This window comes from Colossoma macropomum, unplaced genomic scaffold, assembly GCF_904425465.1.
Source record: "Colossoma macropomum unplaced genomic scaffold, Colossoma_macropomum, whole genome shotgun sequence".
In the NCBI taxonomy this organism is placed as follows: domain Eukaryota; kingdom Metazoa; phylum Chordata; class Actinopteri; order Characiformes; family Serrasalmidae; genus Colossoma; species Colossoma macropomum.
This window is the reverse complement of record NW_023494795.1, coordinates 33,395,085-33,406,455: the sequence shown is the minus strand read 5'-3', so window position 1 is coordinate 33,406,455 and position 11,371 is coordinate 33,395,085. Positions and strand designations below refer to the sequence as shown.

Sequence of the window (11,371 nt, the reverse complement as noted above, 5' to 3'; positions counted from 1 at the left end):
AGAAAATCTCAGTGTTCTACCAGAAAGTTAAGTGATTAATGAACAAAAAATGTGTTTCAGGGTAGACCAAAATAATCAAATAAAGTCAAACATGCCGGGAAAATCTTCAATGCAGTTACCCATAGCTTGCATTGTAGATTATTTTGCAGTTCCACACTGCATCCACTTCATTCCTCCATTTGTGGCTCATAGTTCTATTCTGTAGCCTGATAATGCTGCCATCTTAAAAGTTTTGTTGTTAATGAGTGTGCATGCATGAGCACAAACTATTTAATCATAGCCATTGCTTCACCTGCTTTTCCCCTTTTCTGTTTTTTAATGTTTTATACTAATGGTGAAATCTTATTCTCTGGCATTTGATTGGCATTAAAAAAATAGATATTTGAACAAAACATTAAAATGGGAACAGAACGTGTATAGTCTTTCTATATCTACAACCCCAGTTCCAAAAAAGTTGGGATGCTGTGTAAAATGTAAATAAATATAAATAAAAACAGAATGCAATGATTTGCAAATCTAATAGACCCATATTTTATTCACAGTAGAACATAGAGCACATATCAGATGTTGAAAATGAGAACTTTTACCATTTCATGAAAAATATTAACTCATTCAGAACTATGGCAGCAACGCATCTCAAAAAAGTTGGGACAGGGTCATGTCTACCTTTGTGTAGCATCCCCGCTTCTGTTAACAACAGTCTGTAAACATCTTGGAAGTGAGGAGACCAGTTGCTGGAGTTTTGGGAGAGGAATGTTGTCCCATTCTTGTCTGATGTAGGATTCTAGCTGCTCAACAGTCCTGGGTCTTCTTTGCCAGACTTTTTTTTGTTTCATGATATGCCAAATGTTTTCTATTGGTGAAAGGTCTGGACTGCAGGCAGTCCAGTTCAGCACCCAGACTCTTTTGCTGTGATATGACTGTTGTGATGGATGCACTATGTGGTTTAGCATTGTCTTGCTAAAATATGCAAGGTCTTCCCTGAAAGAGATGTTGTCTGGATGAGAGCATATGCTGTTCTAAAACGTCTATATATTGTTCAGCATTGATAGTGCCTTTCCAGATGTGTAAGCTGCCCACACCATAGGCACTAATGCAACCCCATACCATCAATGATGCAGGCTTTTGAACTGTGTGCTGATAATAAGCTGGATGGTCCTTTTCCCCTTGAGTCCGCAGGACACAGCGTCCGTGGTTTCCAAAAAGATTCAATTTTGATTCATCTGTCCACATAACAGTTTTTCCTTTTGCCTCAGTCCATTTTAAATGAGCTTGGGCCCAGAGAGGATGGCAGCGTTTCTGGATCGTGTTGACATATGGCTTCTTCTTTGCTTGACACAGCTTTAACTTGCATTTGTGGATTGCATGGCAAACTGTGTTCACAGACCGTGATTTCTAGAAGTGTTCATGAGCCCATGCAGTGACTTCCAGTACAGAATCTTACCTGTTTTTAATGCAGTGCCGCCCGAGGGTCCGAAGATCATGAGCATGCAGTATTGACCAGCGGGCTTGTCCGGCGGGCTTGATCCTTGTTGCCATCATTGTCGAAGGCAGTGAGATAACAGCAAAGGCTAGCATACTGCTGATGGAACTGATGTATGTCTTGAATCTGAACCTATATGTCACGATTACAACAGCACACATTTGTCCAAGCTCTCCAAATGTCGTCTTGCTATACAGGCAACAGATATGGCAAGTAAGAGAGTGCTTTTAGTGGCAGGGAACTTTGTGACAGCACTCATTCCTCAATTAGTGGATCATGGTTCTATGCTGTAACCTGATAAAAAAAAAAATAGTGCATGAGCAGTTAACAGATTTACATTAAAAAAGAAAGATTTTAAAGAAAATGTATTGAAAGTAAGAGATGGCAGGGATCATTGTGACAGCTCAAAGAGCCGCCCTCTCTTCAGTAAATCTGGGCATACTCACATTAGTTTTAGATTAATGGCATTTTGCAAGTGAGGAAACATTAGCTGCTGTTGTAAAGTACCCTTCTACCATCCAGTAGCTCTTTTTGTTTAAGTTTGTGTTTAAGGTTGTTCCCAATTGACTGGTGAAATGTTTTTGTTGTTACATTTTAATTTTAATTACTAATTTATTTGTTATTTTAACCACTTGACCTTAGTGTTGTCCATGAAAAATATATTGTGGTTGGTATTATAGCATCTATTTAAAGAAAATGTAAATGAGTTGTCAGAGCGTAAAACCAATGCTCTGTTGATCTTTACAAATAGTCTAAGAATGCCATGGCTGTCAGTGCTGAAAAAAATGTTTAACATGAAAGTCAATTCGAATCAAGGATTTAGAGAAACGTGACACCCTTACTGAATTTATTGGTAACTTACCTGCCAATTCCCAGTTACTAACATTTATGTCTCATCTGTTTACTCTTTGATTTTGTGTCATACATTGCAATTGCTATGTATGAAGATAAATGTTACTATAGTTGTATGTATCTTGTTGCATTGTATTTGACTTTACACACTATGTATGTAAATTATGTGTCATTTAGGACAGTCATTTCTACATGTAACCTGAACTATCCTGTTCTTTGCATCTGAGGAAAGTGTTGGCAGGAAGGATGGGATGAGGGAAGTGGTAAGAACAAAATAAGCCATTCTGGCCTGGCCTGAGTGAGAGGCTATGTGGTGGCTGCCATTTGCTCTAGTTCACAGAAGGGGCTGTAGAAGTGTGGTATGCCTCGCCCTACTTGAAGGGACAGTTGTTGCTGTTGGTGTTGTTATTTGTGGGTGTAAGGTGTGATTGTGTTGAGCTGAGGGAAAGTTACTGTGGGTTGTGTCTTAACCATAAAGTGGTAGCAAATGGCTAGGAATGACCTGCCTGTTATTCTAGTTACTTTGTATGTGCTTTATTTCTACTGGTGTTAATAAAGAGCACTTCTCCTAACTGAAATCATGACCTCTCCCATGTCTCCTTATTTGCCAAGATGCCACATTATTATTATTATTATTATTATTATTATTATTATTATACATCATATCATGTTTGTATCTAATGTTACATGGTCAATTAAATCAGCTGAGTAGTAATTAATTGCTCTTTTTCTTAGCGTTTCCTCTAATTGATCCTGTACTTGAGCACTGAATGAGAGGTTGATGGGTACAGAACAAGTAAGACAAGTGATGTTGCCACCACGTTTAAAGTGGGTTAAGGAGTCTTTTAATTTAAGTGTAGAGGTTAATACATAAAAAGTTTCCATATATATATATATATAACGTTTTCTGATAAACTATGGCACGTGATAAAAACAGGGAAAAGGTATGCAGCTATGGGTTACTTATACTGTTATAAAACTCCAATATTATCAAATGTACGCTGTCTCTGTATGATAAAGACAAACATTCGTTTATCCTTCCAACAAGACTTTACTTAAGAGTATGATAATCTGAAGAACAGAACCCTATTACTTATTTTAGTGGCACTGCCAATCTGCACACCCACACAGTTATGACCAATTCCGTCATCTCATTGTGCCTTTCTTCCACCAGCTTCAAATCCGTCATAAAACGGCAGCACATGAATCTAAACTAAACTACGTTCTCAGACTGCAACAGGTACTAGCCTAAACTGATTCGTTAAAGTGTGAGCACTGTCTGTTCCTGTTGGTTGAGAAGTACACGTCAGCAGCCAAGTTGCACGTCAGGTCAACCTACTTGATATACTATCGTTTTCCTCTTCCTGGTTTTATGTTTGCTGCACATGGCTCTTTTGTAGAGGTAAGTAGTCATTTTTGGTAAATTACTAATTTGTCGTAAAGGCAGGCCTGCTGCGCTAACTACTGGTGCTTATTGCTAACTACTGGTCTTGTGAGATAATTTGTCCCTTTTGTTTTCTCGCTCTCAGGTGTCATTCGAAACACATGTACACTGAAAAGCAAGTTGCCTTGACAGATTTGAGTGTCAGCAAAACACTTGTCGAGCGCCCTGCCTGAACTGCAGTAGAAATAATACATGACGACTGTGTAAAGGCCGCAATTTAAGATGAATCCAGTCTACAGTTCCCCACGACCAGTTTGACGGAGACATTATACCACATAGAGTCGGCATTTTATAGGCTACAGTAAACACCTACTGCAGCCCAGCGCTATTCTCACCTAAGCAAAATGAGACTGCGACTTTTGAAGAAAAATGTGGCTGCTATGTTTCTAGTGATCTCAGTAATTCTGTTTATATTTTTTTATTCGAAACTTGTGATAACAAATGAGAGGGTTGTTGGGGAGAATTTTTCCCCCGAAGGGACGCAAGCTGTTTCCATAAATAAGTTTCAGTACGGGACTGTCTTAAATATGAGGAAGTCAGTGTACGACAGCAACTACAGGCAGTTCGTTCAGAACGGGGATAAGTTTCCAGACGAGCCAGAAGTTGTGATTATTGTACAGGTTCATAACAGACCTGCTTACCTACAAATGCTAATACAGTCTTTGGAAAAAGCAGCTGAAATACACAGGTTCTTTGTGGTTTTCAGTCATGATTATTTCTCAGAGGAAATTGGTGATCTTGTAAAAGGGATAACATTCTGCAAGGTACTTCAGATACATTTCCCCTACAGCAAGCAACTTTATCCTAACGAATTTCCTGGGCAGGATCCACAAGACTGTCCTAGAGATATATCAAAGGAGAATGCCAAAAAGATAGGATGCGTCAATGCAGAACATCCTGACACTTATGGCCATTATAGGGAGGCCTCCATCACACAAACCAAACATCACTGGTGGTGGAAGCTGCATTTTGTGTTTGAACGAGTGAAGTTGCTTCAGGGATACAAAGACTTTGCAGTCTTCATTGAAGAAGACAACTACATACTCCCTGACTTCTATCAGTTCTTCAAATCCATGACCAAGCTTAGAAATAGCCACTGTGAAGACTGTGATGTCCTTGCGCTTGGCAATCATGATGGTGTGTCTCATTTTGTAGAACTGTCTGCCAAAACTGAAACTTCAGGGTGGATGTCCACCAAGCACAACATAGGTGTGGGCATCTCCAGGGAGGTTTACTACAAGTTAATGGGGTGTAATAGTGAGTTCTGCACCTATGATGATTACAACTGGGACTGGACACTACAGAACCTTTCTGGCACTTGTATAAAAAAACCCCTGAAAGTTCTCGTTGCCCGTGGAACCCGTGTTCTCCACACAGGCGACTGTGGCCTGCATCACAAGGAGGCTTGTCATCCAGATTTGGCCCAACACAAAGTAGAGACAGACCTAAGGGAGATAACACCTGCCTTATTCCCACAGACTCTAACCCTGACTGGCCATGGACCAGTGGAGCACAAACCCCATATGAAAAATGGAGGGTGGGGGGATGTACGCGACCACACCCTGTGCATCAACTACGCTGCACGACTCTGAAACAAATGTTTTAATTGTTGTATTTAGCCAGCACATGCCATCCAAAGTTTAAACATCAAGGCAAAAAAGGAAGACATAAAATCCATCAATATTTGCTTCACCTAGGTTAATCCTACTTTGAAAGCTTAAACATTGTAATTGCAATAGTAATTTCATATGGCCATATTTCTCATGTTTTTCATGTAATACATTATTCACCTGCCTTTAAAGGAGAAAATCATGTTCTTGCCTTAAACATAATGTTGTTTGTTTCAGAATATACTGCCCAAACAGGTATATGAAAAGAACATGTCATGAAATTCTGCTAATGACACTGAACTATTGCTGTTGTAATTATGTTTTCTATTAGTACAAATGCATTGGCTAGACTTTTTGTCTTGTGTGTCATGGTTCTAATGCATTGTCCATCTGCTTTTAAAGGAAAGATTCCACTTTTATGATTTTACCATAGTGCATTTAACAGTACAGTAGTACATTTTTGTGTGCCTCTTTTTATTGTTTATGTATCCAAATAAATCACTATTTTGGAATTTATGCAAAGTAATAGGGCTCAGCCATGCATGTTCCTAGCCATACAGTTTTCAGATGTACCGTTCTTTTGTAGGAGGCACAGAAGTGGCCATGCACTGTCCTACTGTAGCAGAGGTAGAATATTTTTCTTTTTGTTTTAGGCACATTGGAAAATATAACTGCAAAATGCTGCTGTGGTGAGAAAATCTAGCGATCAGTAACCACTCAGACTTTTTTAACCAAATATCAAAGGTTGCATTTTTACTCAGAAAATATTGAGGTCACACGCTAATTAGGCTAAAGTGGTGATAAAAATGGAATTTATTTTCCAGATGTTTTCTCATGTGAACAATTCCATACATATCACTCAGCTCATGACATTAAATGGTGGAATGATTACAATACAGTAATAGAACAGTTTTCTTCTTTGGTAAGTGAAGATTTCCACCTCTTGTGTGGATAGGAGGATTCTGAGTATGTGACTTATTGTGCGTGTACACTGTTATCTTTACAATCTTTCAGTCCTGTAGGAGAAATTTTCTGTTGGTTCATGAAAGGGAAGTGTTGTGTTACAAAAGTAGACATTTTGCTTTTTTCTGGATCTTTGCGCTGCAGGAAAGGAAGTGTTTCCTCTCTTTTACCATGTTTCCAGACAACTTATGTGAAGCAACTGTACTGTTCAGAGGAGCAGTCAAGTACATTGTATCAGAGACTTGTGTATTTGTGTTTATGTATGTCTTGATTCAGGTGATTTTCTTTATTACGGGTATGATGCGTAAAAAATGATCATTAAAAGCCATATTCAAAAGATTGATTATCTTTTGTGCTGTTAACCTTTTGACATTGTGCAATTTTATATGATTTTTGTTCACTTTGAGGCAGTGTCACATTTGTTATTGTAATGTAACTAAATAATTTAATAACCTGGTGAACTTTTTCAATAATGTTGCAGCCTCTTGTTTACCAAAATTAATTTTGATTAAATTTTTCAGTTAAAGTAATCTGCAGTGTTTTTTGGAATGGTTTTGCTCCATGTAGCTCTACACCACAAATTCTGGGAAGTATAAATTAAACAGCTACTTCCTAAATGAGAAATAAACGAAGATATTTAAGCTTACATGGCATAGGCCTCAGTTGTAATAAATGTGATATATGCAATAGACAAAAAGTTACCTAGGAGTGTGTACTGAGTTATGACCTACTGGTTCCACACTTCTCGTGTTCATAGACTAAAATGTATTGATTCTCTCGACATGTACTGCACTTCAATTTCATACAAATCATTCGTGCTGCCAGGTAATACGGTAAAAATTTGAGTGTGAAGTGTTTTTAGACATCTTGTCATAGTTTAAACATATGATAGTGTCAGTACAATGTTAAAGAATTTATTTTGAATCATCTGATTTTAATGATTGCATTTCTCTCCCCCCACAGAACAGCCACCACCAGAGCAAGTTTTATGTGGGTAGGTAATGGATTATTCTTAGCACTGCAGTTACACTGACATGGGGGTGGCATGTTAGTGTGTCTTGTGATGGTATGAGTGGATCAGATACAGTGCGTACATTTACTGTCCACTCTTGTTGGTCCAGTTTGTAGATAAAAAGTCAGAGACAACAGCTCATATTTGCACAGTTACATATATATGTATATTTGTTTTCCAACATGATAAACTCAGCAGATAAACAGGAATGTTGCATATAAAATTGCAGAAAATTACATATTTAAGTTCCGTCTAGAGCAAAAGAGATATGTTAAAAAGTCTGAACAAATCTGTGGGCCAGAGAACACCTATGTTTATGATATAACATTTTGTTATAACCTGCATGTTTTTGTTTTATACATATATATATATATAATATATCCTGCCTGTCTATGTGCTTAATCTAGACACCAGACATATGTTCTTGGCCTCTTTTTCTTTGCTTCATTCTTGTGATCAGTTTCTGACCTGCTGAGTGTTTATAGTGTTTATGTTGGTTTATGCTAGTATGTTTGATGATATGACTGGTGTGGGTAGGAGTTCACATGATGTTGCAGTGCATGCTGGGGATTGTAGTGCTAATTTTAATAGAAAATCAGTATAATTTTGCAGGCCATATAGGATTGTGCCAGGCCTTGTGTTTCACACATGGGCTGTAAAGGATGTATTCACTTATTTTCACTTAGAAAATCAACAAAACATTTATACACCGATCAGGCATAACATTATGACCACCTCCTTGTTTCTACGCTCATTGTCCATTTTATCAGCTCCACTTACTATAGTGACACAGCAGTGCTGCTGGAGTTTTAAACACTGTGTCCACTCACTGTCCACTCTATTAGACACTCCTACCTTGTCAGTCCACCTTGTAGATGTAAAGTCAGAGACGATAGCTCATCTGCTGCTGCACAGTTTGTTTTGGTCATCCTCTAGTCCTTTATCAGTGGTCACAGGACACTGCCCAATGGACACTGTTGGCTGGATATTTTTGGTTGGTGGACTATTCTTAGTCCAGCAGTGACATTGAGGTGTTTAAAAACTCCAGCAGCACTGCTGTGTCTGATCCACTCGTACCAGCGCAACACACACTAACACACCACCACCACATCAGTGTTAATGCAGTGCTGAGAATGATCCACCACCCAAACAGTACCTGCTCTGTGAGGGTCCATGGGGGTCCTGACCACTGAAGAACAGGGTAAAAGGGGGCTAACAAAGTATGCAGAGAAACAGATGGACTACAGTCTGTAATTGTAGAACTACAAAGTGCACCTATATAGTAAGTGGAGCTGATAAAATGGACAATGAGCATAGAAACAAGGTGGTCATAATGTTATGCCTGATCGGTGTATATTGCCGCGTTCTTGCAGAAGCCTCTTTGTCATTTTTTACTTTTTCGCATAATTTGAAAATTTTAGTTACCCTTTGCATTGAGCTGAAATTCCATCATGAACAGACCAACAGAAATAGTCCAAAATTATTTAAGGAAAAAATTATTTTTAAGGAATTAAATCCTGTTACAATCCCGTTTCCAAAAAAGTTGATTGCCAGCAACACATTTAAAAAAAGTTCGGACAGGGGCATGTTTACATAATGTTTGCATCATCTTTTCTTTTAACAAAACTCTGTAAGCATTTAGGGACTGAGGAGACCAGTTGATAAACTGTTGAAAGTGAAATGTTTTCCCATTCTTGCTTGATATAGGATTTCATCTCTTTAACAGTTCAGGGACTCCTTTGTCATATTTTTATTCATAATGCGGCAAATATTTTTGATAGGCAATAGGTCGGGACTGCAGGCAGGCCAGTTTAGCACCCAGACTCATTTACTACAGACCCATGCTGTAGATGTAGTGGAGGATGTAGAGGATAAAATCCCACGTTGGCTTTTAAACAAAAAACAAGTCAGATTTCTCACATTTTCACTTTGGTCCATCTTTTTAGCAATCCATATGGGAATTCATCAAAACCCAACTCCAGTTTTGAACTTAACCTTAGACTCACACCACTAGCAGATGAAACAGGCAACAGGTTGACTGCTTTTGACTATAGAGTTTTTCTCAATCAATATGACACTTTTCTCCTATCCAAAGTCAGTGCTCTCAAAACAAGTAACATAGCCATCTAATCCCTCATAACGTTGCAAAACTCACTGTTCATTTTCATTTATTTCACACAAATTCCAAATTATATGCATCATTTTCTCTAAATACTCTATACATAACTTAACAAATCAAGTGTCCATTTTTCAAAACAGCACACAATAAAACAAGTCCAGTTTACTAAACTGACCACACAAGTGTCAGCAATTGCTATATATATATAAAAGAGGTCACATGTGAAAGTTCTGGAGCTGGCATATTTTAAAGAATGGAGGAGCTTGGAGAATGAAGAAACCATGTAAGAGTTACAAGAAGTAGAGCTGTTGGGGAAGGAATAGGAGAGCAGCGAGGATAATGAGAGGAAGAGAGAGAGATAGAGTGCAGATATTAGTAAGAGAAGTATAAGAGGCAAGAGTGGAGAAGAGGAAGAGAAGAATAGAATCAAATAAGATCAGAACAAGAGGTGAGAAGTCTAGGCAAGACAAGCAAGCTTATTTAGATAGCACCTTGTATACATGGGCAATTCACAGTGCTTTACAAACTTCGAAGCAAAATAAAAACATAAAAAAATAAATTAACCCCTCAAAACCCAGGCTTATAACATACTAAGGCTTATCATTCAGTAGGGACTTAAATGCAAACTGATTGAGCTATTCTTAGGTTATAGAAGTGTGTAATAAAACTTTGAGCCTGCTTGTGGGCCCTGGCCATTTAGAGGGTAAAAGGCAAAGTACTTAAGTGTTATTTAAATTAAAGGTTTATTAAAAATGAAAATGAACAGAAATTAGACAACTAAAAATAAGTGAATACAAATTGAAAGTGCAATGCTAAAAATAAAGTACACCAGAAATTAAGTGCAAGTCTTCACTGTATGAGAAGAAGAAATATTTTTAACCTTGATTTGCACTTGGGGCATATGTAAAATCTTTGTTTGGTGTTGATTCCAGTTATATGTAGCAAAACAGCGAAAAGTTGTTTCACCATGTTTAGTCTGGACTCTAGGCACTACTCACTGACCTGTATCTAAGAGACCTACTTGGTTTATATTCTTTAAACATATCAGCAATCTAATCTGGGTCAAAACCATTCAATGATTTATAGACTAGAAGCAGCACTTTAAATCTGTTTTGTAAAATACTAGAGTAAGTCTGAACAAATACTCCAGTACTCAAGTACTGCTACATCAGAGAGAGGATGACTGCAGTAATAGTAAAGCTGCCTTTCTACTTTTCAATAACATGCACACACACACGCTTATCCTTCTGGGTCGTGGGGGGTACTGGAGCCTATCCCAAACTTCTGATGAAAGCTACTCTAAACTGACCATGTTATCAACCATGGTTTCTCCCTGAACAAAGCTGGACAGAGGTATATATATATATTTTATATACCACATTTTTTTAAAAGACCAATACCCATGTAAAACAGAATTTATGGTTTATTTTGAGTGAAATGAATGCATCAAAAAGGTGCAGTTTGCACAATTTTGTAGAAATTACAGTAAAAAGTATCAAATGGCAACAGTAAAAGACTATAAAATCAAACAGTATTTCACTGAAATAGATTTGAATCACCTTAAATTGCCTTAAATCAAGAGACAGTAAATAACTTTAATTTTTATTGTCATATTGTGCAGAAAATACACAATTTGACTACAAAAATATAAAATTTTGGTAAAATTAATGGGAAAATACCATAATGTAATAAGCAAGTGATTACCTTAAAATTAACGCTGTAATTTTGTTTAAATTACAGATTTTGCTTTTACATTAACAGTATAAAACCCTTCACTATTCAGCAAAATCATACCATCGTTTCTACAGAAACAAGATGTCAAAATATGTTTGTTAAATGATGTTTATTTCAAGGTAAAATATATATGTTTAAATATACCGTACTTTAC

The 11,371-nt window shown here is 37.4% G+C and overlaps 1 protein-coding gene across 2 annotated transcripts in view; it reads left to right on the top strand.

Moving 5' to 3' along the window:
* The first annotated feature begins 1,267 nt into the window (after positions 1-1,267).
* Positions 1,268-11,371, top strand: part of LOC118815848 (alpha-1,6-mannosyl-glycoprotein 2-beta-N-acetylglucosaminyltransferase) — a 79,280-nt gene continuing 69,176 nt past the window's right edge. Inside the window, exons 1-2 of one of the 2 annotated variants that reach the window (XR_005007820.1) lie at positions 1,268-3,737; positions 7,316-7,346. Coding sequence is in view for 1 of the 2 variants with exons in the window: in XM_036582237.1 (XP_036438130.1) it covers positions 4,124-5,371 (1,248 nt within the window). In the remaining variant the exon portion in view is untranslated. Of the gene's footprint in view, positions 3,738-3,864; positions 5,810-7,315; positions 7,347-11,371 lie in introns of those variants that run through there. The other variant, XM_036582237.1, reaches the window with a different exon arrangement.